The 27,505-nt window shown below is 64.5% G+C and overlaps 1 protein-coding gene across 1 annotated transcript; it reads left to right on the top strand.

Moving 5' to 3' along the window:
• Positions 1–27,037, top strand: CERK (ceramide kinase). Its single transcript, XM_036235888.1, has 14 exons — positions 1–10; positions 656–919; positions 7,346–7,459; positions 7,728–7,850; positions 9,951–10,076; positions 11,226–11,289; positions 12,856–13,001; positions 17,323–17,397; positions 18,267–18,419; positions 19,105–19,210; positions 20,476–20,552; positions 21,164–21,369; positions 22,092–22,300; positions 22,958–27,037. The coding sequence occupies exons 1-14, from the start codon at positions 1–3 to the stop codon at positions 23,025–23,027; spliced, it is 1,743 nt and encodes a 580-aa protein (XP_036091781.1). The 3' UTR covers positions 23,028–27,037.
• The last annotated feature ends 468 nt before the right edge of the window (positions 27,038–27,505 follow it).

The following is a 27,505-nucleotide window of genomic DNA, read 5'->3' as shown; positions in this document are numbered from 1 at the left end:
ATGCCCAAAGGTACGCTTCCAGTAGTTTCCGCATCTAGCTTGGCGTGGGCCCCGGGGCGCCCATCCCCAGGGCGAGGCCGGCCTAAGGCCTGTGGCCTCCCACCACCCCCGCACGACCGCCCAGACAGCATTTCTAAGCCACTGGAGGACCCCACCTGTCCTTAGACCCGCCAAGGAGGCGCTACTGAGCTCCACGCAGGCGGCGACTGCGCCGGGACCCTAAGACCTGCTCCGAGGGAAGCCGCCTCCTCCCGGCCTCAGCCCTGGCGGGCGCCCCGTCCGCACGGCGCGACCCCGGCCCAGACCCTTCCCCGATCGCGCGGCGCCCTCGTCCCCTCGTCGTCCCCAACCTCGTCCTCGTCTCCACCAGCCCGGCCTCCTCCTTCTTCCCCCCGAGGACCCTCCTCGCCTCTCCCCTCTCGCGGCACCATCCGTGTCCCCTGCCCGGTCCCCTCGGCCGCCCCCAGGTTCCCTCGCCTGACACCCGGCCCGGTCCTCCGCTCCCCTCCTCGCCCCGGCCCCCAGCGCCCTCTCGGGCCCCTCGGCCGCGTCTCGCTCCGCGTGCTCGGCCCCCGCCCGGCCCCCTCGGCCCCGCGGCCGCCGTGCGTACGGGGTGACGCAGCGCCGCGCGCCCCGCGCCCCGCCCGCCCCGCGCCGCCGCCGCCGCCGCCGCCGCAGCAGCAGCTGCGACCCGGCCGGGCTCCAGGGGCCGCTAACGGTCCCGCGCCCCTCGGCGTCCGCGCCTCCGCCCGGCGCCCCCCGCCCGGACCAGCGGGCGCTGGCGCGATGGGCGCGGCGGAGCCGCTGCGCTCCGTGCTGTGGGTGAAGCGGCAGCGCTGCGCCGTGAGCCTGGACCCCGCGCGGGCGCTGCTGCGCTGGTGGCCGAGCCCCGGGCCCGGGCCCGGCGTCCCCGGCGCGGGTGAGTGTCGCCGCCGGCCCCGGCTCGGCCTGGGTCACCGGGGCGGCGTCGGGAGGGGCCTGGGACGGAGCGGGGGCCGGGGAGGTCGCCGGGCAGGGCTCAGGCCCGGAGGCGGGGACCTGGCGGCAGCCGGCAGCGCGCGGAGAGTGTTCACTCCGGGGACAGGGCGACGAGTACACAGATGCACTCCGGGCGCGGGGTGACAAAGAGCGAGCCGGGCGCCCGCGGTCGCCTGCGGGATGCGATCCCAGAGGGCGCGGGGGTCCCGCCGCGGCGTCGCCCGGCAGCGCGTCCCTCCCGCCAGCCCGCAGGTGTCTGGAGGGCACCATCGGGAGCAGGCTGACCGAGGACCCCGAGGAGCGCCCCGCGTTGTTTGTTCGAACACCACAAAAATGCTGCTCCTGGGCAGGGATCCGACACCGAGAGGGTACCTGGGTTCCCTCCCGTGGAAAGCGCAGGGAGGGGCTCGTGACCTTCTGTCCCGGATGTGCTGGGGGAGGGTGTTGCTCTGGCGTGGCGGGCTGGACACATACATGCCCTTCAGGGGTCCTCCCACTTGGAGAAGTGTAATTTAGATTTAAAAACTGGAAGGTCAGGAAGGACTCAGCAGCCGTGAGGGCACTGTGAGGTGGCTGGGGGGGGGAGACCAGGGCCCTATTTCCGAGGGGGGGCTCACTGGCAGCGCCCCCTGGCCGCAGCGGCATGGCCACAGGCTTATCTCAGAGATGTCATTTGACCCTGGGGAGGAGGAGGAGGAGGCGGCTTACGGAAGGGGGAGGGGAGGCTCCCGGCACAGGAACCCCACTCCCGCCCCACCCCCACCCCCGCCCCCGCCGGGCTGGCAAGAGTGGGTGTGTTCCATTTCATTCATCTTCCCCGAGTTGTTACTGAGGGCCCGGTGGGGAGCACGCTGCAGTGTCCAGCCTTGGCCGGGCGCCTAAGACAAAGTCCCAGCTCAGTGGAGCATGTTCCACTAAAAGGAGGGACAGAGGCTCTCCGGGGGGCGGGCATGTTTGAGGAGCAGAACCTGGCAGGGCGGGGGCAGGTCGCTGTGGGACGGGCGGGCCCAGCATTGACCAGAGGCCTGGAGAGACCCGCGCGGGTTGGGAGAGATGGGCTGGGCCGGGGAACAAGTGCAGAGCCCCCAGGACCAGCCGGGAGGCTGGTGTGGGCGTGCAGGTGGGGGGCAGGTGCAGCCCTTGGACTTGCAGGGCAGAGATGGGGACTTGGCCTTTAACTGTCTGGGCTTAAGGATGACCACACACTGCCTCCCTTACTCTGCTTGATGGGTTCCTTCTCCGTGAGCCAGGGTGGATTTCCTGGGACAGCCCCCCCTGTATTTTGCTAGGGGAGACAGAGCTGTACAGTGTTTAAGTGACTGGCCCAACTAGTGGTCGAACGGGGAGCTGGGTGGGTCTGAGCTCAGCTGTGGTGCTCAGGAGCAGCAAGGCGTGGCCCCCTCAGGCCCGAGCTGCCACGTGGACACGAGGCAGACCCCACCCATGTGGGGTGCCCGGGGGCACGCCAGTGCCCGCCTGTTTGCAGTGCCAGCTGCTTTACGGTTTCCGGTCACCAGATTCCGGGTCTGCGAGGTGGCGATGACCACTTTCGGTCTGCTGGCCCGAGCCGGCGCCCCCTACGCAGATGCCGCCCTCTTTTCTGGATCGGCGGTTGCTTCGCTCTGAAACCCTGACGGTGCTTTCGTGCAGGGCGCCCCCCTCCCCGAGAGGCAGGGCTGCGGGCTGGGCGGGTGGGCTTCCTCCGGGGGCGGCCTGTGTGCGTCCCCTCCGCTTACAGCACGACGTGGAGACGAGGCTCCGCCAGCTCTTCGGATTTCTCATAACTGCACCCCAAAAGGCATCAGGCCCATGGCGGATGAGTCCATGCTCAAGGGTGTTGAGTGCAGCGCCCAGCCCTGCCGCCCTCCCCCAGGTGTGTCCGAGCACGCCTGGACGGGCTGTGGCCCGGTGGCAGCGGGACAGGGGCGGAGGCTGTGCTAACACAGGCTCTAGGAGGCCCCACGAGGCCAGGCGGGGGCCGCCGTGGAGCTCTGTACGTGGTGGCTCGAGAGCGACTTCGAAGGGCAGAGGAGGAAGGGCAGAGGAGGAAGGGCCTGGTGTAGCGTCTCCCGTTACGTCCTCTGACCCTTTCAGTGTCTCGGTAACATGACTCCTGTTTTCAGACGTGAAGCTGTAACTTGACGGCACGCAGGGCACATGACGTGGGCGTGAGCACGCACCGGCGCGTCCCCGTGCGGGAATGGGGCTCTGTTTGGGAGCGGAGGTGGGACCGGCAGCTCGCAGGGGCAGTGTCTCCGGACCCAGTGAGGGCTGCAGCTAAGGAAGCCGTGAGCCAGCGAGTGCTCCCCGGTCGGAAGTGGGGCCGACTGAAAACAGGAAGCCCTGACAGAGGCCTCTGCGCGCGTCGTGCGCACTGAACTTAAAACGGACTGAAACTGTACCCGGGTCACACCTCTGGGCCATACCCCTGGCTACAGCAAAACAGTCTCAGCTGGACTCTGAGTGGGTTCCTTTAGGGTTGGGGCTGGAGGTGGGGTGGGGAGGGGAGGAGAGAGAGAGAGAGAAAGATTAAGAGAAAGAGAAAGGAGGGGGGAAGAAAAAGAGAGAGAGAGAGAAGAGAGCGTGTGTGCGTGCATACGTGTGTGCGCGCGTGCATGTATGCGGGTGAGTGCGTGTGCATGTGCACGTACATATGTGGGTGAGTGCGTGTGTGTGTACATATGTGAGTGTGTGCGTGTGTACGTATGTGGGTGTGTGCGTGTGCATGTGTGTGCATGTATGTGGGTGTGTGCGTGTACGTATGTGGGTGTGCGTGTGCATGTGTGTGCATGTATGTGGGTGTGTGCGTGTACGTATGTGGGTGTGTGCGTGTGTGTTTGTGTAGTGTGTGGGTGCGTGCATGTGTGTGCACGCACGCACGTGTGTGTACATATGTGGTTGTGTGCGTGCGCGTGTGAGGCCCTGGCCCCGCCTTTGAAGGAGAGCCCTCCTCTTCCTCGCACGCCCCACCCGGGACACCGAGGCCTGCGGTGAGCTCCTTGGGCAGGTCACCGCTGTTTACATAGCCTGTCCCCGACAACCCCATGCAGCAGCCAGCGGAACGTGGGCCAGACACAGATAGCGCACCCGCATGGAGGGCAGCCAGCCACCTCTCCCTGGGTGCTTGCCTTCTAGAAAGTTCTTCCGTATGTGCTCGCTGGTCCGAGGTGCTGCAGCCAGCACCTGGCATTTTCGACTGCCCACCATGTAGCCCCATCGCGCCGGCCACCGGCCCCCTTCTCCAGCCCGGCCGAGCCAGCCCCGGCTCTGGCCCTCTGCGCCCGGTGCTGGCCCCTCCCGCCCCCGGTTCACACCTCGCACCCCTCGGTGGTCATCTCCGATGTTCCGTAGAGCCCTGTTTGTACCCCCTTTGCTGGTTCCTTCTACTTTATGACTTTTGGACTGGTTTGTCTCATCTCTGCTGCACTCTCTGCGGGCAGAATCCAGCGGCGGGGGAGTCCCCTCCTCCTCACCTCCTTGGCCCCCTTCCCCGGGGCAGCAGCCTCTGGGGCTGTGCACACAGCAAGTGCCGAGCGTCCGTGGGGGCCACGCGTGAGGAGGGGCTTGGCCTGCCCCTCGCCGAGTGGGAGGGGAGCGGTGCCGGCGCCCTGACCCCGCTTCTCCCCTCCGCTGGGTGCATTTAGGGGTCACCGCTGCCACTGGCATCAGAACTTCGTGGGGTTCGAGTTTCTCTGTTCTCTCTTAAGCATCTTTACTTTAAACAGATGTGGATCTGAAACCGAAGGGCGTGGCTAGGAAGCCGCATGGCTTGTGTGAAGCCCATAAATTCCACAGAACCCCGCGGCGTAAACCGCTTGACCCTAACGAGCTGCGCGGACGTCCACCTGGCCTGCGCCCCGTCTCATCCGCGCCCCGTGCGAAGCCGGAGGCAGTGCGGGTCGTCAGATGTGTGAAGCCGGTGGCCCGCGTGTTTCAGTGCGGAGGTGTCTCAGTGTGTCTGAATAGAAAATACACGCTTTCCTGTTTTCTAAAAACCGTAGAATCTCCTTCCAGATTTGCGCATGAGCTGCTACCGGGAGAGTCGCTACAGAAGCGGAGGTCAGGAAGACAGCCGTCCCCCCCCCACGGTGTCTCAGTCAGATCATGTGATTCAGCAGTAGTAGAAAAACTCTTTGTTCTGACGAACAGTATTCCCAGGTGGACTTCTATTTGTTGCTCGAAAATAGGTCAGCAAGCGTTTTCTTAAAGGGCCAGAAGCAAATATATTTTAGGCTTTGTGGGTCACAGTTACTCAAATCTGCTGTTTTAGCATAAAAGCCCTTACAGTCAGTACGTAGATGAATGCATGTGGCCGTGTGCCAATAAAGCTTTATTTGTAAAAGCGGGCAGCTAGTCGGGTTCTGGCCTGCACTTTACTGACCCCGTCTAAATCACTGTTGCTGAAGAAAGAATGACAACGTAATGTGTCATAAAAGCAGTGCATCCCGATAGCTAAAAATACTTTGACCTTCAAGCAAACAGATCCGGTTGTCCGGAAAAACTGCGGCTCCCTTCGGGGAGCTCACTCGCGGCCCTGGGTCCGGTCCAGCACGCGCTGGTCTGCAAGCAGAGCGCCCAGCAGAACAGGGCGGGTCGAAGCCTCCCCCGAGGGGCGGCACAGACCCTTGCAGCCTGACCTCGGGCACCGGAACGGGCCGGTCCCTGTCTCTCTAGCCAGCTCCACACAAACCAAAGTCGACGTGAACGTGAGCAGGCTGGAGTGACGTGGGCCGCCTCGGAATGTGTGCCGTGGGCCCTGGAAAGACTGCGTGGCCAGCTCTCGTGGGGTCAGCGTTGCGGAGGCCTGCTTGGACCGTCGTTTCAGGGCAGGTCTGCCGGCCACAGGCCCTCTTGGGTCTCCTCCATCTGAGGACGGCTTGATTTCTCTGTGACCCTGACGGGCGTCCTTGCTGGCAAGGAGATTCCGGGGTTACTGTTCTCTTTGACACAGGAGAAATGCTGCTCCACTCCCTTCTGGCCCCCGTGGCTTCGGATGGGGAAGCTACCGTCCTTCGAATTATCTGCCGTCTGGGCAAAGTGTTATTTCTCTCTTGCCGATGTTAAGATTTTTCTCTTTGTATTTGATTTTCAGAAGTTGGACTACATGTGTCTTCGTTTGCATTTATTTGCATTTGTCACACTTGAGGTTATGTCTTTTGCCAAATTTGGGAAGTTTTCGGCCATTATTTTTTGAGTGCTTTTTCAGGCCCTTCCCTTCCGTCCTCTGGGACGCAGATGTTTGATCTGTTATTGTCCATTAGGTGCCTGGGGCCCTGTGAAATCTATTTTTCCCGGTCGTTCAGTGCAAGTAATCGCTATTGTTTGATCTTCCGGTCCACGGACCCTTTTCTCTGCCCTCCATTCTGCTGCCGAGTCCGCCCGTCTCTTTTCTCTTTTGGTTATTGTTAGTTTTCAGCTCTAGAATTTCCGTTTGGTTTTTGCACCGCGTTTCCTTGCTGAGCCTCCCTGCGTCCTTACTCATTTAAAGTGCGTAGTCTCTCCTGACACGTTTCCACCGAGTCCCATCAGGACCTGACCTGATAGGAACTGTGTTTTCTGTGGCCTATGGCGACTTGCTGGAACCTTCTCAGGTTCTTGCTGGGGGCTTGTCTGCTGACGCCTCTGCTTCCCCAGGTCCTCTGCTCTCCTGGGGCAGGTTCTTCCTGCCAGTGTCAGTTACAGGCTGTCAGCCCACCTCCCCCACAGGTGTGTTTACTCCCCCTTTACCTGGAGGCCTCGCCTGGAGGCGTCTCCAGTCCTGTGATTATAACCGCCCCCAACAGGCCCGCCCCTCCTTGGGATTCCCGGGCCAAGAATGTCCAGGGCTGTCATTCCCTAGGCCCAGCCAAGTCTCTGCTTTGTCCCGCTGTGTCCCGTGGGACCCCGCGCCCCACCCCATACTTTCCAGAGCGCGCTGCCTACCCCTGGCCTCCGTGTGGCCGTGGCTCTCAGGGCACGCTCCGTGGTTCGGGGTCCCCCTTGGATTTCCGAGCCAGACTGAGGGTGGGATGACGTCGCCCTGCGCTGGTCAGCCTAGATGTGCCGGCGGGCAGAGGCTGCGTCTTTCCCCGCACCGAGCGCAGTAGCCGGCCTGCAGTCGGCACGCGCTGCCTGGATGGCTGCGCGCGTCGTCTGACAAGTCGCGTCCCACACTTGGCGACTCTGTCGAGTAGAACACCCCACCTCCTGATAACCCTGACTTTCCCGCACGAGGTTAGCTCTAAAATTTAGAAATTACACGTAGCCCTCCGCGTTCCTTTCGGTGTTCCTGACGAGAGTGAAAGCGACCGCCCCGGCGTTTCGGGGTGGGACTCGTGTCCGTGGAACGCGAATGGCGGCGCGCGCCCGACGTGTGCTGTCGTTACAGACGCCTGCTCCGTGCCCGTGTCCGAGATCATCACCGTCGAGGAAACGGACAGTCAGGGGAAGCCCTACGGCAGCGGGAAGTGGCAGAAGATGGAAAAGCCTTACGCGTTCACAGGTAACGGAGCCGGCGCGTCTTCCCCCACGACTCTCGTTCTGGCCTAATTCCTTTTCCACGCGGGTTAAAATGACAGGAACGGGAGTCCCTCCCCCGTCCCCGACGCCCCTGGGGAAGGAAGGAGCCGTGGGCACCTGGGGCCCGGGGCAGGGGTGGGCGTGGGGCGTGGGTGGCCCACGGGGTGCAGGGGCGGGGCGGGCCTGGGGTGTGGGGCGTGGGGGGAGGGCCGCGGGGCGCCCGCTGGGAACTAACGCCCGTCTCCGCGCAGTGCACCGCGTGAGGCGAGCCCGGCACCACCGCTGGCGGCATGCACAGGTGACCTTCCGCTGTGCTGACGAGCAGCTGTGCCTCCTGTGGCTGCGGACCCTGCGGGAGCAGCTGGAGAAGCTGAGTACGTGTCTGCGGTCACGCCGAGACGGGCAGGGGGCCGCGGTGCCCGTGCGTGTGCACACATGTGCATGGGAGCGCGTGTGCGCGCGTGTTCTTGCGTGTGCGTGTGTGTGCACGCGTGGCTGTGCGTGCTGCTGTGACCTCGGCTTCCGCCCTCCTTCCCACAGCTCGGGACCGGGTGTAGGCGGCACGTCACAGTGACACTTACAGACCCCCTGGTTAGGGGACCAGTGCAGTGTGGTGCCCCCAGCACGGCCTCCACGGTGGGCGCTGGCCTTGGGCCCCGACCTTGGGGCCCTGCGCCTCACCTTCCCGTTTCGTCACCTCATTCTGTGGGATGCGGGGTTCACCTGCTGCCTGCGAGTGCACCCCGTCTTGCCCCACGTCCTAGGCCCAGCGCTCTGTCGCGTCTCCTGGACCGCGACGGGTCCGCTCAGAGGACAGCCTGTGTCGCCTGCTCCCCGCCCCCGTCCGTCCTCTGTCACTTTCCTGAGACTTTGAGTCTAACCCTTGGACCCCAGGCGACGTCCCCTGAAGCCGCCTCCTGGGAATGACGGGAGCGTCGTCTGCGTCACACGCAGAGACCCCCCTGGACGCACAGCAGCTGCAGTCTTGCCCGATTCTGTCACTGTCGTTCGAACCCCTAACCTTGTTCCGTCCCAACCTGCAACCGCACTAGGACTTAGAACTGGGAAGCACGGCGTCCGTGATGGGAACAGCGGTGTGACGGAAGTGTCACACAGCACACCCCGGCGTGCAACAGGGAGCTCTCTCAGGCTGAGCTGTGCGGCCATCTCCCAGACCAAGCCACAGAATGGTGCCAGCCTCGCCCCCCGCCCCGTCACCATTCCCCAGGGGCGACCGCTACCCGACTCTAAGCAGTGGGACTCACTTTGTGCTTCCCATAAACCGCGTCAGCTCTGTGCCCGGCGTCTGGCTCAGCGGTCACGTTTGCGGGGTTCGTGCACGCTGTGGGCGCATGGCACCCCGTGGCGCAGTTGCACACCCCTCGATTCGTCCACGTTGCCAGTGACGGTCACTGGCCGGCTTCCTGGTGTGGGCCGGCACAGGCCATCATGAGCGCTCCGGTGCGTGCCTCCGGGTGGTCACGTCTGCAGTCCTAGGCACACGTGCCCAACCTCAGCAGACGCCGCTGGACGGTTCCAGCGCGGGCGACCCCGCGACACTCCCGCCCGCGGAATGTCTTTTGCTGGCCGCCCCGTGTCTTGGCCACCCCGGTGCGGGTAGCAGGCTCGACCATGGCCTGCATTTCCCTGACAGCTCGTGAGGCTGGGAAATGCGTTCCCGCTTATGAGCCCTTTGGAAATTTTCTTCCGTGAGGAGTCTGTTCCAGTCTTTTGTCCATTTTTCTCTGGGGCTGTTGTCTTCTTTATATGTAGAAACTCTTTACATATGGTGGATCTGAATCATTATTGGATTTACGAATTAGATATTTTCCTTCTCCCGTTGTGTGGCTGGCATTTTCCACTTTTCTTGGGAACGTACTTTCTTGCTACTTCTATTGATTTGTTAGTTAAATTCCTTTTTCTGAGTATCAGAACCTACCTAAACTAACCCAGACAGCAACGTGGGAGTGGTTACGAGCATGCGGGGCGAGTCGGGAGACCCCGGAGTCGGACGCTGGCGGGGCCCCCGGGAGGACTGGGCCTGGGGGCCGCGAGGCCGGCGCCGTCCACGTCCGCCAGCTGCGCATCGCGCGCTCCGTGCCCGTCACTGCGCGTCCTCCCCGCACGCGGCTCCTCACACGTCCGCCTCCTCCTCCCGTTCTCTGCCGACCCACTTCCCTGCTGCCTTTGGGAACGTCCGTCCCCCAGGACATGTCGTCAGGGACAGCCTTTCTCAGGCCACGTTCTGAATTCCTGGGACTCGTGGCATCGAGCAGACGGGCAAAGCGCCGCCTGTCCTGACGGGCTGTCACTTTCCTCTTCCCATAGAGGGGGAAGTTCCCCCGCGCTGCTCCGCTGACGGAAAGGTGGCTTGTATCAGATGATGCTAAGCGGGAGCCTGACGCCGCCGCGGCCCCACTCCGTTCGGGGACGCAGCCCTTCGCTGTGACTTACGCGTTGTTGTTACTTTGTAGCATCTAGACCGAAGCACTTGCTGGTGTTCATCAACCCGTTTGGAGGGAAAGGACAGGGCGAAAGGATCTACGCGAGGAAGGTGGCCCCGCTGTTCACGCTGGCCTCCATCACCACCGAGATCATCGGTAAGGGGCGCGTCTGCTGAAGACGCAGACGGCACTTTGAGGACGAGGCCAATGCGGCCACGAGACAAGACTTTTATAAGATTAGTGTGAACGGAACCAAACGCGTGGTGTTATAAATCAGAACAAGAATGCACAGGAAGGAACACTGACTTTTCTAGCCGAGACCGCACCTGCAGAGCACTCAGGAAAAACGCTCAGCAGGTGAACGGACGAAGGGCCGGGCAGAGAATTCTTGCAAGAAGAGGCGCAGTGATTAGTAAGTCTGGGAAGTAATTTCACCGTAATTGGCATTTCAAGGACCATAACGCGATGCCACCTCCCTGGACCGAGTTTTTGGTGCAGTGTCTCGATGCCTGGAGGGCGGTCCCTCCCCTGCCAGGCCGAGGGTCTCATGTACACTCTCTGAGAGCGCCCGGCAGTGGCCACTGGGTCAGGGGCCTGAAAAGTGAGGGTTTTGCCCAGTGTCCCAGTTTTCTAAACCTTTCTGGGAAGATAATGGGCTGTCCACTGAAGGCAATGGACACAGGTGTCCTTTGCCAGTTTATAATAGCAAAGCACCGGTGACAACGTAAATGCCCCTGAACAGGAGACAGAAAAGCTGTGTGACTGGCAGCTATGAAGGAATAACACGTCCTCTAAAGCAGTCTTCACCAGGAACTTTTAACAATGCAAAAAATGATCGTGACGTGATATCGGGAAAGCTATGATACAAAATTGTGTGTACAGCAGGATTTCAGTAGAGATTTTGTTTCTCACGTTGAATTTACAGACTCTGGACTAATTGTGTGTTTTCTATATTTTGGTATATTCTAAAATTTTTTAAGTAACTTGGATAATAAGGAGAAAGTATAAAATAGAATAATTTCTTTAAAAAAAATCAGTCATTATTCATTGGCAGCTAAATGCCAAGAATGTGACGCCTCTCTCCTGGGGTATGCTCTGAGAGAGGGTCACGTTCGATCAAGGTCACCGCAGTTTGTTTCTCCAAGAGGGATTTAGGTTAGGTCTACGAAGGGACTTCTTACGGGAAATCCTCCCGAAGATTCTGGGCGACCTCGTTTCAGGAGCATGTTTTACTTGCCTTTGGTTTTAAGTGAGGGTTCAGGAGGTGAACGTAGAGCGCCTGGCACAGTGTTATTTCCCCTGCAGTTACCGAGCGTGCTAACCACGCCAAGGAGAGCCTGTACGAGATGAACATAGACGTGTACGACGGGTGAGTAGGCGTCTCTCATCTTGATTAAGCAGTAAATCCTAAGCAGGTTTCACCCATCTGGCTTAGTTTTTTTTTTTTTTTTGCTCCCTTTCCTACCATTTTTTTTTCCCTAGTTGTAAAAGTAAACACATTTCTTGTGGAAAATTAGAAAAGGCAGAGAAGTTCGGAGTCCTGCGCGCTCTGCTGCCCGGAGAGCGCCGCTGTGTGCCGGACGGGTCCGTCCTCCTCCGTGTCTCACTGCTGCCCGGACGCATTCGGAGGGCGTCGCAGACACGGGCCCCTGTCGTCCCCAGGCAGCTCAGCCTCTCGCTCCTGACGAGCAGGGCGCTCTCTCGCAGAACCAGAACCCGATGGCCCCGGCACAGTCCTGCTGGCCACGTGCCGCCTCCACTTGGGTTCCGCACTTGTCCCAGGAGTTCTCGATGGCACAAGAAAACCCTGGGTCACGCCTGTCCGGGCTCCCGTAACACGCAGCAGTCGGCCCTCCTGGCGGGGGGGTGTGGGGGGGCGCTGAGTTTGGAGGTCACTTTGTGGCGAGTCTCCCCGTCCGGGCCTGCGTGGTGTCTCCTCCCAGCCAGAGCCCGTGTGCGGTGCCGGCTGCTCCACGCCGAGTGGGCATCGTGCCGGCACCGCCCGTCCCGTGACTTTGCACCTGCGTCGTTTGTCTCTGCTGGCTCGTCGGGTCCTGGCGAGCCGGCCTCCTATGCCTGGGGCGCAGCTGGCCCCCAGCACCTGGCACGCGGGGTGCGGGGAAGGGTGGCCGAATCTGCGGGAGGGAAGCGGCTTAAGGGGCCACAGGGCCAGGCCCGCCTTTCGGGAAGACACTTCTGAAGGCGCCGTGGCGAGCGGCAGCGAGGGGATCAGACCCAGGAGGGTCGGGGGAGGGCCTGGGTTGTGGATGAGCCGGCGGGACAGTGGCAGAGGGCACGGGCCGAGGGGATGGTCTCCAGGACGTCTGGGGAGAGGCGGCTGGTCCCAGTGACCACCGGCCCTTGGAGGCAGGGATTCCCGGCCGTGTGGAGCCACGAGATGAGGGATCGCAGCCAGGTTTGAGGACGGCGGCGCAGCCAGTGTGGGGGATGTCAGCTGCGGCGGGCGGAGCTGGGCGAGGTGGCCCTCCCGGTCTGGTGCTGTTTTGGCCGCTGGGCCTGAAGGGAGGGACAGGCTCACTGCGGAGGAGGTGGTGGCCTTCTCTGCTGCGAGTGGAGCCCGAGGGACACAGCAGGGCCTGGCACTTGGTCCTTGGCCTGCCTGTCGTGGCCTCTGGGAGCCCTGGCTGTGACGTGGGTCAGAGGCAGAGGTCTGTGCTCCAGGGCTGGGCGTTGCTCGGCCGGAAAGCTCTGACCGCAGGAAGGAGGGGCCTGCCCCAGGAGGCAGGGCACGAGCTCCAGGAAGGCTGTGGCCACCCAGCCGGCCGCGTTGGGGGCCACCCTGGTGTCCCCAGGAGTCGGGGCTGTCCGGCCGTCAGTGACACGCTGCCCCTCACAGGAACGCCACGACGACCCATGGCGAGTGGGTCGGGGACAGCAGTGCGGGGACACTAACGCACCTGTGTGGCTCCCGCAGGGTCGTCTGCGTTGGCGGGGACGGCATGTTCAGCGAGGTCCTGCACGGCCTGGTGGGCAGGACGCAGAGGAGCGCTGGGGTGGACCAGAACCAGCCGCGGGCGGCGCTGGTGCCCAGCGCGCTACGCATCGGCGTCATCCCCGCAGGTACAGCCGGGCCCCGCCACGGCCCCACGCCCGCGTCCCGCCCCCACCCGCCGTGACCCCACGCCGCGTCCCGCCCCCACCCGCCGTGACCCCACGCCGCGTCCCGCCCCCACCCGCCGTGACCCCACGCCGCGTCCCGCCCCCACCCGCCGTGACCCCACGCCGCGTCCCGCCCCTCACCCGCCGTGACCCCACGCTCGCGTCCCGCCCTGCACGGCGACCCCACGCTCGCGTCCCGCCCCCACCCGCCGTGACCCCACGCTCACATCCTGGTTCCCCGCGGTGACCCCACGCTCGCGTCCCGCCCCCACCCGCCGTGACCCCACGCTTGCTTCCTGGTCCCCCCCACCCCCGCGGTGACCCCACGCTCACGGCCCGCAGGGCCCCGTTAGCCAGATGCTTACACTCTGCGGCCGAGGGCGGTTCCGAGGGGTCACGAGGCCGCTGCCAGCCAGGGAGGCCGGACTCGGGCCGGCGTGCAGACCATGCAGGGGAGGAGGATGCACGGCGGGTGGGGCGGGGCGGAGACGGGGGGCGCGGGGGTCGTCGTCCGGGGCAGCACCGCGGGCTCCTGCGCGACCAGCGAGCGGGTTGCAGGGCCCCCCGGGCTGCAGGTCACCTGCGCTTCCTCCTCCCACCAGACGCCCCGGGGAGCGGGGCGCGGGAGCGCGGGGTCTCTGGGTGGTTCCGCCCGGTTAGATTGGCCTGCCAGGCCCTCCCGCCCCGCCCGCTGACCCTGATTCAGGACAGATGTGTCAGGGTCTTTTTCTTCCCCCAGGGGGCCTCTCACACTGGGACATCGTTCTTCATTTTTCATTTGTATTTACACCTTTATGTAAGTTGTGCCTTTTACGCTCACACGATTATTGCTACTTGTTCGAGCACTGGTTCATGAGCAGTTAAAGGGCCATGGAGGCGTGTCTGGAAGGAATCCCGTGCCACTGTCCCCAACACCAGCTCTCCAAGAGGTGCCGAGAACCCAACAGCTGTCCCAGTGGGCGGGTGGTGGCAGGCATGGGGGCTCATGAGGTCCTGGTGGGCCCCGGCACAGTGAGGAGTTAGGGAGCTGCGAGAGCGGGCAGCTTCGAGGTGCGGACCTGGAGGAGCAGGGAGTCCGGGGGCAGGAGGGGGCTCGGGCATGGGGGCAGAGCGTCAAGCGGGGTGGGGGGCGGCTCCGCGTGTTCCCGTCCTTCTAGGAAGCACCTAGTTTTTTGAGGACCCAGCGTTGAGCTGAGTGAAGGCCGAGGCCCGTGTTGTTGGTTCAGGGTTTTGCAAACCACTGGGCCGGGGCGTGGTGTCTCAGTCCAGCCTGGCGTCCCGGCCGGGTGGCTGCGGCCGTGACTGCAGGGGCCGCGGGCCAGGCTGGCGTGACCCTGCCACGGCTCGCGTCATTAAGTTCTCACGGCAGCTCTGCGCAGTCAGTGCCATAATTGTCCCATGTCACGGAGGAAGATGCATGGCACGGGGGTGAGGTCACAGGTCACCCAGAGGGGCGTGGACGGAGCCCGCCCACCGCTGTCAGGGCATGTCTTTTCCCATTGACCCTACTGTGGATCTGTCAAATGCGGTTACCCTTGGCTGGATTTGCAACTTTTTTCCCAGGTAGGCTTTCTTCTTTTAAGTTTGAATGTGGTATGCTCCGGACAACCTGAATTTTATCTTTCTATATTATAATCTACTTTTCCTGTATGCTTTGGTCACCTTTTGCTGATGGTACACGTCCAAAGTCCCTTCAGTTATGTGCTAATTTCAAAGTTTAGGGAGTCTACAGGGAAACAGTTCCTGGTCGTTGTTCCTGTCCGCTGTTACCGCTGACTGCGCCCCCTCTCTGGTCAGCATTTGTCTTATGTGATGGGCCCAGGGACCCAGGGGCTTAATGTGTGAAGCCCCTCTGAAGCCGGTGCCCCCCTGAGCATGCAGGACCCAGTCGAAGGGCCGGCTGGGTTTGCTGACTGGCACGTGGACTCCGCAGCCGGTTCTGGGGGGCCGGGGCAGTGCGTGCGTCCGCCCACACGCACAGGGGCCCTTGTCAACACAGACCATGGCCCAGCTTTCCCCCGGCCGCGCAGTGGCAGACAAAGACGCTTCGCAGCCACAGGCAGCGTCTCCCCGCAGAGCGAGGGGGCCCCGGCGGCCGCCTGCCGCCCCGTGGAAAGGTGACGGCTCTGTGTGCGCAGGTGTGGAGCGAGCCCCACGGGGGCCAGCCGAGTCGGAAGTCCAAAGAGAAACGCACGTTTCGAATGGCGCTTCCTTTCGTTTCCTCGTGGCCCAGGGCAGGGTGCGCAGGTGCAGGCGGGAGGGAGACTCGGGGCCCACGGGGCGAGTGCAAGTGCGGGGCTCAGGGCGGTGTGGAGGCCGAGAGCACGGGGCGCACGGCACTGGGCCGGGCCCTCGGGGACGATCAGTGAGAAACAGAACCCGCACCGCCCTGGGAGGCGCAGTCGGCGGTCAGGTGGCGTGAGCCAGGCAAGAGGCAGAGCAGAAGTGGCAGGTGTGGGGGTGGGGGCGGTGGCCCCACGAGGAGTTCCGAGTAGAAGCTGAGTTGCTTCTCTTCCTTAAAAATCTGATTTTCCAAGCAAAATGATCCCTGGACATATTAGAAACTCGTTTACCTGTCGAAGCCACTCGGGGTGGGTCACCGGGAAGGTGGGGTGGCGTGCTCAGAGGTCCTTGCTTCTCCCTAGAACGGAGGCCTCGCTGAAGCTCCTCCATGAGTCTTCCAAGCGCCTTTTAACGTCCACTCGACACAGCTAAGAGTCTAGGCAGACCCAGAAGCAAAGGGGGCTCCAGAGGCGCAGAACGGCAACCGCACGCTCGGCCCTTCACTGCCATTCGCGGCCACTGTCGTGCTCCCAGGCTAAGCACAGGGGAGGCCAGCGTCTGGTCCAGTTTCATTCTCAAGGATGGTTTGCGGGGACAGTACACGGTGCACCAGGCCCGGAAGGGGCCTCGTGGGACTTCTAGAGGGTTCCAGGGCCACGAGGGACCTGACCTCGGAGTGTGGCCCTTTGGGAGTCTGTTCTCAGGAACGTTCACAGTTGCCATCCGGGACCCCTGCTTATACCCCACAGGCGAGGGTGTGGGAGGGCGTCTGAAGCCGTAGCTTTCCTTCGATGCTGTTAATTATGTTTTGAGAATTAGTCACTCCTATAATCTGAAATGTTCACTTGAAAATTTTTACTTTTTGACTTGTTTTTGGAATGAAATGTCCCTCAAAAAAAAAAAAAACCACGAACACGTACGAGCACCTGTGTGTGTGAGCCGCCGTCACAGCCACCGTCAGCCCAGAGCCTTCTGCCTGGCCTCAGTGGACCCGGTTCTGGCCGATGGCGGGGTGCCGCCCTGCAGCCCAGCCGCTGGGGACCAGGGACTTCCAGGCATCATCCGACATCACTTGTGACGAGAGACTTGCACACTGTCCCGGGGCTGCAGGCAGAGGCCCCGGACCCTCACTGTGGCCGGAGTGTGCACCATTGTCCCGGCTTGTCCCCAGCCGACTGGCCTGTGTGACCGCGTGCATTCTGGATCTAGCCATCCACGGTTTATGCTTGGGAAACACAGCGGGGTTTTCCAGCTCCTGAGCACGTCTGTCGCTCGGCCCAGTCCCAACCTGCTGTGGTAGAATCCGGGGGGTGGAGGGGGAGGAGTCTCTTGCAGGGCGTCCCCAAGGCAGCCTCTGCCCACAGGGGCTGGGAACAGCGCCTAGATTCTGACTCAGAAGTAGGACAGGCCTAGGGAGGAGCAGAAGCATCGTGGCCCCGCCCTTGGGGTGCAGGCGTAGCTAGGTGCTCTGAGGTCACCGCCACTCTGCAGACATGGATGTGGACAGGAGGAGGGGCGCCTGGGCTGCGGTCAGGCGTGTGCTTGCTGTGTTCAGTGGGCTCGCATGGCTGTCCGCCAGGGGCGATGGCCGGGGCTCCAGGTCACCAAGCACGCACACAGAGAAGCCGGGGTGCACTTCCCCGCAGGAGACGCCTGCGAGCCAGTCCAGGGCCCTGGGGCCGCCACCCGACTTCGTAGCAGCCGGGAGGGGGCCCGTGCGGAGCGCTGAGCTGTTTGCCGACCACCGCGGCTGCCGCCGTTTCTCGGGGGCCTTCGCGCCCCAGGACTGCAAGGGGCCAGCTGATGTCCCCGCAGGGTTAACCCCCGTATTTCCCATGAGTCAGCCTCGGTAGTTCCAACATTTGTAGGTAAATCGTGTCATTCCTCTGCTTTGACTCCGGGCCACGGAGAAGGAAGAGCTTGCCAGCCGCGTCTCTGGAACCTTCTCGGTCTCCAGAACCGTCCCCACGACACTGAGGACCTTCTCCCTCCCTTTCAGGGTCGACGGACTGCGTGTGCTACTCCACGGTGGGCACGGACGATGCAGAGACATCGGCTCTGCACATCATCGTGGGTGGGTCCCCGCCGGGCTCCGAGGCCGGGGCAGCTCCGTGCGCGGTGGGCGGCTTGCGGGCCTCACCGTCCTCGGGGCCCCGGCCATCTGAAGCTTCTCTGCCGCCTCCCATCCCGCCCCGTCTTCCCATGGCCATCAGAGGGCTCTTCAAAAACATCAGGCCTGCTCAGAGCCCACCCAGCCTCGGGGCGCCTGGCTCCCCGCGGCCAGGCTGGCTCCCCTCAGCGTCCCCATGCGCTGGCCAAGCTGCCCCTGCCCGGAGCTGTCTCGGCATTCTGGTGCCCTGCATGCTGCCCGCTCCCCAGCCAGGGCCCAGCCGGTCACAGGGCCAGAGCCCCTCGCCGCCCGCCATGCCCTTTCCACGTCCCGTCCACTGTCCCTCACGGCTCCTCCGTAACGCGCGTCCCCAAGGCCAGGAAAGCGCCCATGCTGCTGGTCACGGGATCGGGGACAGAGCGGCCGCTGGGGGGCTCAGACGTGTGCAGGCCCCCGCACGGCAGGCGCACGGCCCCCCCCCCCTCGGCCCCGAAGCGCCGCTCGCGTGGGGCCCGGTCCCGGGGACGCGCGACGGCGGGGGCTCCCCCTGCGGCTTCGTGGGTCAGCGTGCCGCATGCCCTCACCGCCAAGCCCCCTTCTCCCGGCGGCGACGCCGCGGGAGCTTCATGGACGTGGTCTCGCGCCACGCCCATGGCGCGGCTTCCCCGGCCCGTTCGGACGCGAGTCAAGCATCAGCGTCGCGTGACTCGAGCAGGGTACCCCGGGAGCAGACCCCGGCTCCCCTGCCCCCCAGAGCGCTTGCTGGGCACCGTGTGGGGCGGGGAGCGGGCGAGCAGAAAGGAAGCGGGCTCTGCCCCGGCTTCTCGCCGCAGGGGACTCGCTGGCCATGGACGTGTCCGCCGTGCATCACGGCGGCACGCTGCTGCGGTACTCGGCGTCCTTGCTGGGGTACGGCTTCTACGGGGACATCATCCGGGACAGCGAGAAGAAGCGGTGGATGGGCCTCATCAGATACGACTTCTCAGGTGGGTCGGCGGGCCGCCCGGCCCCGCCTGCAAGGCGCCCGCGGGAGGCGAGCGCCCGTCACAGAGGCCGCGGGCCGTGAGCCTGGCAGGTTCTGGGTGCCCTGGGAGCCACCCCCCGGTGGCCCGGGGCGCCCCAGCCCCATGCCCCGTGTCCTGCTGGGCGGCAGGCGCACAGGCCAGGCCAGAGGGGCCGGGCGGCCACGGTCCTCGTCCTGGTGCTTCCCAGAGGCCAGGGCTGTCACGATGGCCTGGGGACACTGCCGACCGTCTCGGAGGAGCAGAGAGACGGCCCTGCCAGCTCTGCCCTAAAAGGGGCCTCAGAGTCACGCGGACATCGAGGGCTTCACGGCCCCGCAGAGACCCGCAGGCAGAGACGTCAGAGCTCGCTGGCCACGTCGTCTGGGCCCTGAGGGGTCACCGGTGGCGATGGTGGCCACTCTGCCAGCATCAAAAGCAGCCCTGGTGGCCCACTGTGGCCAGCCGTCCTGCTCTGCCACACCGGGTCTGGGGCCCGGGCCCTGCAGCCAGACGCGCCGTCCGGCGTGGGGGGGACTCGCCCCCAGGGTCCGTGCCTCCCTCCGGCCGGCATGCTCGTCTCGGCTCGCTCGGCTCCGGAAGCGGATCACCTCGGTGTCGAGACGCCAAGTGACCCCGTGGCCGTGTCTCCCTTGTCGCCCGCCCCCAGGCCTGAAGACCTTTCTGTCCCATCACTACTACGAAGGGACGGCGTCCTTCCTCCCGGCACAGCACACCGTGGGGTCCCCGAGGGACGGGAAGCCCTGCCGAGCAGGGTGAGTGCGCGGCCGCTGTGTTTGCCACTCGTGGCGTGGCGTGGCGTGGCGTGGGCGGGCCGCGTGGGGCAGTACTTCCCAGACACGCTGGGGCCAGCGCACACGCACCCTGAGAGGTCTCGCCACGCCTCTCCAGCGATAGTCCGCGTGCCACGGATGGGACTGGGGGGTGAGGGGCAGCGTGGGGGCGAGGCCACAGCGCCCCCTGGGGCAGGGCCCCCTTCACGCCGCTGCCCCCGGCGCGGGTCTGAGGGCTGAAAAACGCAGCCAGGGGAGGCAAAACCACTGTGCCCCAGCTGTGTGTGTGGACGCTGCGGGGGCCACGGCACCCCATCCCCAAACCCGGCTGAGGCGCTGGCCTACTGCTCCCGCGCGGGCGCCGGGCCTGCAGTCAGGAAGGGCGAGCCCCGCAGCCAGCGCCCGGGAGCCTGGTCCGGCCGGCGCAGGCCCCTGAGCACGTGGACACGTGTGTGGCCAGCAGCCACTCCTTTTTCGCCCCGAGCTCCCCGGGCGTCACGGCCACGCGTGACCACCTTAACGCAGAACCCGCAGTGACTCTCCGCGTCAGTCGTGTGGCCGTGTGGCCGTGTGGCCACAGCGGAGCGTCCGCCCCTGCTCTGCGCTCTGCGGACGTGCACGGTGCGGGCTCTCGAAGGACTCGGGCTTCTCCTCTAAGTCCCGCGCTGGCTTCTGCTCCCCGCCCCCCCTTCCTTCTTTAAGGGAAGAATTTGGGGCCGTAGAACCACACGTTAGATGCAGACAGGATTCGCGTCACAGCACCACGAACCCCGACGAGCTGATGTCGCCGGTGCCAACACGAGCCGTTGGCCAGCCGAGCCTGGCGGTCGAAGGCCGCAGACCGCCCCCCAGCTGACGGCTGAGTCCCGGGCAGATGTCCCGGGGCAGCCGTCCCGAGCGCCTCGCTGGGCGCTGGCGGCACGGTCACCACGATCGCCTCCGTCCCGTGAGCGCAGGCCGATGCGGCCCGCGAAGGCACTGCTGGGGGCGGGGCCTGTCTGGTCACTTTTGAGCTGGCCCTCGGGGGCCAGGCCACGGCCTGAGCGCTTTGCTTTTACAGTGTTTACGAATAATGGGCACAAGTTGACGTATGTGGTTTTTAAACGGAAGTGTAATTTTGAGAGTTCAGGTTAACGTGCAAAAGAACGTTTCGGTTAAGCCTCTGACTTTGCACTTTTTGCCGTGAGCACTGAGACGCCCGCGTGTGCCGCACGGTAAGGGAGGCGCCGTCCGTCCGTCTCTTCCAGATGCTTCGTCTGCAGGCAGAGCAGGCAGCAGCTGGAGGAGGAGCAGAAGAAGGCGCTGTACGGCCTGGAGAACTCAGGTGACGCCTCCCAAACGCCCCGTCCCGGCCGCGTGCCAGGGCCCTCAGCAGGGGGACCCGCCTCCCCGGCACCCGGCGCCCCCCGCTAAGCTTCGGCCTCAGGTGGCAGCGAGCGGCGGGGCCGGCCGGGCCGGCGGGGAGAGTGTGTGCGTGGAAGACGTGTGTTTGCCGCACGCCCTGGGGCGGCTCCGCGAAGCCCCCAGGCTTTGCCAGCCGCTCGGAAGGCAGTGGGCACAGCCGTGTGCCAGAGTTTATTTCTGGACACTGAAATTTGAGTTTCGTGTTGTTTCCAGACGTTATAAAATAGTTTCCTTGATTTTTTTTCGATTGTTTTAAAGTGCGCAAGTCATTCTTAGCTCACAGGCCACACACTCAGTTGTGGGGCCAGACCCGGTGACCCCTGCTGAAAATCGCTGTCCGGAAGTCCCCACGGAGGGGGGGGTCCCTCGGCGCGGCCGTCGGCCCCGTTTCCGGGGTGGGCGTCCCTTGCGCCGATGATAAAGGGGGGACCCTCCCCACCACGGGGGGGGGGGGCACGCACACCGCCCTGCCGCCCCGTCCCCGCCCGCCCGCACCTCACGTGCGGCCCGCGGTGCTTCCTCCTGCTGCAGAGGAGCTGGAGGAGTGGAAAGTCGTCTGCGGGAAGTTCCTGGCCATCAACGCCATGAACATGTGCTGCGCGTGTGCCCGGAGCCCCGGGGGCCTCTCCCCGGCCGCCCACTTGGGAGACGGGTCCTTGGACCTCATCCTCATCCGGAAGTGCTCCCGGTTCAACTTCCTGAGGTTCCTCATCAGGCACACCAACCAGCGTGACCAGGTGCGAGCCCTGCCCCCCAATTCCGTGTGCGTCTCGCCTGTTTTAAACTCGGTCACCGTTACTCCCTGTAAGATCTCATGTGAAAATGTAAAATCCTTGGGCACAAAAACCAGGAGGCAGGGCTATTTATGTGTTCCTGCAGGAGTTCTTGTCATTTCTTTTCCTGTTTCAAAGCAGAAGAGCAAGAAATACTGTGAAACTCTGCATGGCCGTGCAGGTGGCTGGCGGGGAGCCGCTGGGCTCGCAGAAGCGGGCGCGGGCAGCCCCTCCCCGCGAAGCTCCCACAGTCCCCGCGGCCTGGCCTGTCGCTAAGGCAGGGGAGACCCTAGCCTCGCGACGGGGAGGGAACTGGAACTGGGGGTCAGGCTCTGGTTAGAGTAAAATTTGTTTCAACTTAAATTGCATTAAAGACCTAGTCGCGGTATTTTCAAGCGGCTTTTAAACAGTACTTGTGAAGAAGATGAAGAATCCTCCAAGTCACTGCTAAGTAGCTGCCGGGTTCTCGGGGGCGAGCGGGGTGCCCAAGTGCTTGGCGTTTTGCTGGCAGCTGCGCAGGCAGGTGCCCGGTTCTCCCCATCTCTGGTCGTCCAGGGAGCTGGACGGGGTGGCTTAGAGCACTGGCCGGTGCAGTCAGGGGGGAGCTGGCTGACCCGCGCCAGGGGGACGGGCCGTCCCCTCCCCGCACGGCAAGTTCAACAGCGTCCTCCCCGCTCTCTTGCTAGTTCGACTTCACTTTTGTTGAAGTTTATCGTGTCAAGAAATTCCAGTTTGTGCCGAAGCACTTGGAGGATGAGGACAGCGACCCCAGCGCGAGGGGGAAGCAGCGGTTCGGGGAGACCTGCAGTCAGCACTCCTCCTGCTGCTGTGCCGTCTCCCGGAGCTCCTGGAACTGTGACGGGGAGGTCCTGCACGGCACCGCCATCGAGGTCAGGTGAGCGCAGGCGGCCGCGGGTCAGGGCAGGTCAGGGCGTGCCGGGGCTGCGCCTCCACCTGCTGAATGCCCGTCATCTTCGTCGTGGGGAGGTGCTGGGGTGCGGGCCGTCTGCACAGGCGTTGGGAGCCCCCCGACTTCAGTCCTTCTCTCTCCCACTCCCTGCTCCCCGCACTAGCCTGAACAGGACACTTCGGAGGTCAGGGCCGGCATTCTTCTGCGAAACGCGTCCCCTGGGTCTGGATAAACTCCACTGTGCCTTGAAGAGCGAGTCACTTAGCCATGGGTTCATCACCCGACATCACTGCCCGCCGGGGTGCTGGGCTCGGGTCCCAGGGCTGACCGTGGAAGGCAGGGCTGCCGGGGACCCCGGCCCCCTCCTCGTCCCTGGGCTCTCGGGGCCCGCGTGTCCTTCATGGCCAGCACTGCCTGCGTGTCTCGCACACTCAGGGGGCCTGCGAGCTGCGTGCCCATGAGCCCGGGGAGGGCGGGCAGCTGCCGTGGCCACTGCGGGCGAGCGGGCGCTGGACCAGAACCGGGTCTTCTGCGGCGCACGTTTCCACGCGGCCGAGTCAGCTGCCCTCCAAAGGTCGGCCTCCACGAGGCCCACCTCTGCCCGGGCACGCGGGGTTGCAGTGTGGCCCTTTGTCCCCGCAGGGTCCACTGCCAGCTGGTCCGGCTCTTCGCACGAGGCATTGAGGAGGAGGCGAAGCCGCCACGCAGCTGAGCGGCCGCCCTGGCCGGCCCGCCCGCCGCGGCGCCAGGAAGCGCGAACACGCTGCGGACCAATTGCGCGGATGCTTCCGTTTCAGTTTAGAAGTTTATTTTTGATAGTTAAATCTCGATTTTAGAAAAAATACCTGTTGTCGACAGTTTCGTGGACGCAGGTGGCATCTTCAGTCCCATGTGAACCTTGGGGCTGCGTTTCACACGACCCGTTGATTCTCCGCAGACGGCAGCCATCGACTCGGGGGCGCGGGCTTCTCCGCTGCGAGCAGTGCGGCCGCGGCGCCTCCGCCCTAGCCGTGGGGACAGCCCCCAGCGGCGCCCTCCGTCAGGGCCACAGCCCCGGCCGCGGCGTCTGCCGGCCACGCCGCTGCGCTTCGCATGGGGTGTGGGGGGCGGTGGACCCGCTCGTCCCTCGTCTTCCCCTCCTCTGAGCTCGCGCGCGGAGGAGCTGGATCCTCCCTGGAGCAGGCCCCACGGGGGGGGGGGGGGCGGCAGCTCCTCCTCAGGCCCAGCTCTGCAGGCAGCGCGGCGTCTGAGCCGCTCCAGCGTCAGCCCCGGGCACGGGGAGGGTGTAAAGCACTGGCAGGCGGTTCGCTGCTTAAAGTTACACACGGCGCCGCGCAGCCACACCGAGCAGGTGGCACCGCGGGGCTTTCTGAGGGCACAGCGAGGCCCAGGCACATGAGGGTAAGAAACGTGCTCGGCGAGTTCCTGAACGTCCCAGCCTGACCCCGGGGTTCCGCATCCCAGGGGCTCCTCTGGTGCAGCCCTCGAGTCTGCGGACGTGGTCCAGATGCGTCCTCATCTTGCATTTATTTGTACGTATTTATTGAATTTTTTTTTGGACCAGCATAGCAGCCGAGCGTCTTCGCCGTCAGAGTGTTCGTTAGCTTTGCTGCGCCTTGAGGGCCGGCCGCAGCAGCTGGCCGCCCCGGGCCCCCCCGGCCCCCGCGTCCTGTCCGCGCCGTGGCCTCGCGGCTTGTGTTCGGCTCGGTGTAGGGAAGGTGTGTCTCATACAGCCTCACCCGCAGCACGAGACAGTGCAGCTCAAGCTCGAGCTCTCGTTGAGAGGAGGCGGCACCGGCCTGACGGACGCGCGTCTGAGGCTGTCACCGCGTCGGGGCGACCCCCACCTTACGCGGGCTCAGTCGGTCACTGTAGCATGTGACAGACATCGCTTGGACCGACTCACGTGTGGAAGTGCGTGTGAAGTCACGTGTCATCATCCTGTCTGGCCCCGTCGGACAGCAGGGCCGCGCCGGCTGGTTTTCCTTCCGTGGACCACGTACATCACGAAGGTGCCTGCAGGGCGGATGGTTCAAGGAGTCTGGGTTTAAATAGATAAACACACACTGGCCGCTTCTGTCCTCGACGCTGGCTCCGGGCGGGGAGGGAGCCAAGGAGCAGGACTGGCAGCTTCGTGCGGGGCGGTGGCCACTCCCACGGCATGGCGCCCCTGCCGGTGAGGGGCTCCCCAGGGTCCCCGCAGCGGGACCCCGCCTCCGGGGCTGTGCTGCGCCCCAGGGACGGCCCGAAGAGTCTTCCATCCTTAACTGCCCTGGTGAATGTCCCCAGCACACCGGCCTGCCCTGAAACCACCGCCAGTTCTAGAACAGTCCAGCCCGGAGGCTGAGCCTTTCCCGTTCAGCACGAAACCCAGCCACGCCACGAGCTCCCTGCATGGCGGTGGCGGCGTTCACCACCGGCGCCGGCACCGAAAACGGCGAACCGCGGGGGCCTGGGGCCGCGTGGCGGGGTGACCCGAAGACCCCCGGGCCCGGCAGCGGCGGGGGGTGGGGGACGGGGGGTCCAGCGCGACCCTGCTCCTCGAGGCTTTGAGGGAAAAAGTCGGCACGCAGCTAGATGGTGAAAGACAGACCGCTGGAACGGGCCGGTCGGGCGTGTCCGCGTCCTGGTCGGGCGGGGTGCAGGCGCCGGCTTCGCCCTGCCCCTGCGGTCCGAGGCGAGGGCGGGCCGCGTCCTCCTGGGCTCCGCCCCTCGCTCGTCTGGGGGACCTGGGCAGTGTGTGGGCGGCAAGGGCCGCCTCATTTCTAGTCTTGCTGGTTTCAAGATTAGCAAGTGGCCCATTCCGACGTGTTTGAGAAGACAAAAATAAAGTTACTTTGGGCGGAATGTGGCTGTTATAAAATAAGCAGTGAGCACGTGTGACGGAAACGCCGACTCGAGAACAGAGTCGTCACTGATGCTTCGTTCCCCTCGGCTCCCGCCTGCGCCCGCCCTGGGGCGACCCCTGCTGGCCTGCAGCCAGAGCAGTGGCTTCTGCTGGGAGAACGAAGACCCGAGTGCCCAGGGGCTCCCAGGGGCCCTTTCGTTCCCTGGACCGTCCGGGAGGAGCCGAGACGCCCGCTCAGTGCGGACACTTGAGTTACGACGGGGTCACGTCCCGACGCACGCAGCACCAGCTGGAAGTTCCCTGAGCCGGAAACGCGGTTCCCACACCTGACCTCCCCGACCTCACGGCCCAGCCCGGCCCACCTGAGACGCTCGGACTCCCAGGTCAGCGAAGCCGGGCAGAGTCGCCCCGCCGCCCCCACCCAGCACCACGGAGCGCGCCGCACGCAGCCCCGGCCCGGGGAGCAGCGCAAAGTCAGGAACGGGGTCCGCGTGCCCTGCAGTGAGCGCAGAGACCAAGGGGCAGCGACCACACCGAGATGCGCTCATCGAACGGGGAAGCGGCGACGAGGCCGGCACGCGCTTCTCCGCTCCTAACGTTAAACCGCGCGCGCGTGGACCGCCCAGACGGGGCCGCAGGGCCGGCGGGGCCTGCCCCGCCCCCCCGTTCCCCTCCCGCGGCAGCTGCCCCCAGCGTGAGGCGGGTCTGTGTCCGCTGCTGACCAGGGCCAAGTGGAGGCCCGGGCGCTGGGCCGAGCTCACACGGAGGGTCGGGGAAGAGCGGTGGGCGCGCCGCCGGGAGGGGCAGCGGGCAGTGGTCGGGGTCGGGGGTCAGGAAGCTTATTTGGCTGGAAAATCACAGCTAGTGTTGCTGGGAGAGTGACCCGGAGAGGGGGACACCCGGGACGGTTCACGTGCCCCGAGGCCCCTGGTCACTGCCGCGGCCCGGCCCCTGGACGGCACCCGACAGGGAGGCCCACGCAGGCCGCACTGGATCCCGCCCGGCCCCGGTGAGCTCCCTGCGGGAGCTGCGACCTCGCAGGCCTCTGCACCCGGGGGTGGGGTGTGGGTGCGGGGCCCTCGCCTGGGGCCGGCCCAACGCCCTGCTCGGTCCCCATGGTGTCAGTGCTGGGCAGGTTCCTGTGTCCCTCCACTTCCACTGTCAGTCTCTGGACCTGCTGAGCGACCAGTGCCACGGGGGACCCTTCTGCCTAAGAAGAAAAGCTCCCCGATACCTCCCAAGCCTCCCATCCCTCAGCCTCGGGCCTCAGCAGAGGGCGGTAGCAGCTCTCGGTCCCAGAGGCACCACGGCCCCCGAGGAAGGCACCTCTTGTGGGGGGGCAGGGCCTGCACCCTAAACTCAAGCCGCTGCTGCTTCCCCATGAGCGCCCACACCCCCTCGGGGCGACGGCACCGCTCCCCACTGCCGCCCCGTGCCAGGCCCTGGGCGCCTCCCCCTGCGAGCCACCACCTGCCATCGGCCTCCTGTCCCCCAGCCTCGGGGTGCCGGGCCCCAGCCCCAGCCCGCTGCCCTCACCCTCGGCCTCGCCGTAGGCCCTGCTGAAGCCCCCACTGCCCCTCATCGCCGCCAGCCGCAGGGACCCCGGCCACTGGGGGTCGGGGGGCCGGCCCGCCCCACTCCGGCCGCCCACGACACACAGGGACCCTCGCCTTAGCACAAAACGTTTTAGGTTTATTTAAATAAAAATTATAATTTATACAAGACTTTTTCTTTAAACAAATAAGGTTTTTTTAAAAAAATGTTACCGGGGGACCTTTTTCATCAGTTCTTTACACAGTACCATCCTTTTGTTGAACAAAAGTTACACTGGTAATGATTATTTACAGATTCAAAATAGACTCGGAGTTCAGACATAAAAAATTTAACATTCATTCTAGCCCAGCGATTAGTCTTAGAAACTAAACATCTGCCCAGATTTACAGTTCAGCAAAACCGCAGCCGAGGGGAGCCCGGGGCCCACGCAGCTCTGCACTCCGCCTGGCAAAGCCCCCGGGCACCCAGAGGGCCTGGCAGTGGCCCGGTGTGCAGCTCGGGGACCCTGTCCTGCGGCTCAGCACCCCTCAGCGCGCCCTGGGCTGGGGCCCGGCGGCCGTGCCCCGGCACGTGGTCAGTTTTCATCTCCCTCTGTCCTCAAAGGGACTCGAACTGAACCACCAGCCCCCTGCAGGGCCCACAGCCCTCTGCACCTGGGGCCAGGGGTCGGAGCAGCACCCATGGGGGTCCCCCTGCAGCACGTCCCTGGGGGCAGTTCAGGGCCCACTGTGCCTTGCCTTGGGTGTGCCCCCGGGTGCACCCGAGGCCTCTACAGGGCCGAGCGCCAG

The sequence above is a fragment of the Rousettus aegyptiacus genome, unplaced genomic scaffold (assembly GCF_014176215.1).
Source record: "Rousettus aegyptiacus isolate mRouAeg1 unplaced genomic scaffold, mRouAeg1.p scaffold_m13_p_2, whole genome shotgun sequence".
NCBI classification, from domain to species: domain Eukaryota; kingdom Metazoa; phylum Chordata; class Mammalia; order Chiroptera; family Pteropodidae; genus Rousettus; species Rousettus aegyptiacus.
This window is presented reverse-complemented; position numbering and strand designations above follow the sequence as displayed.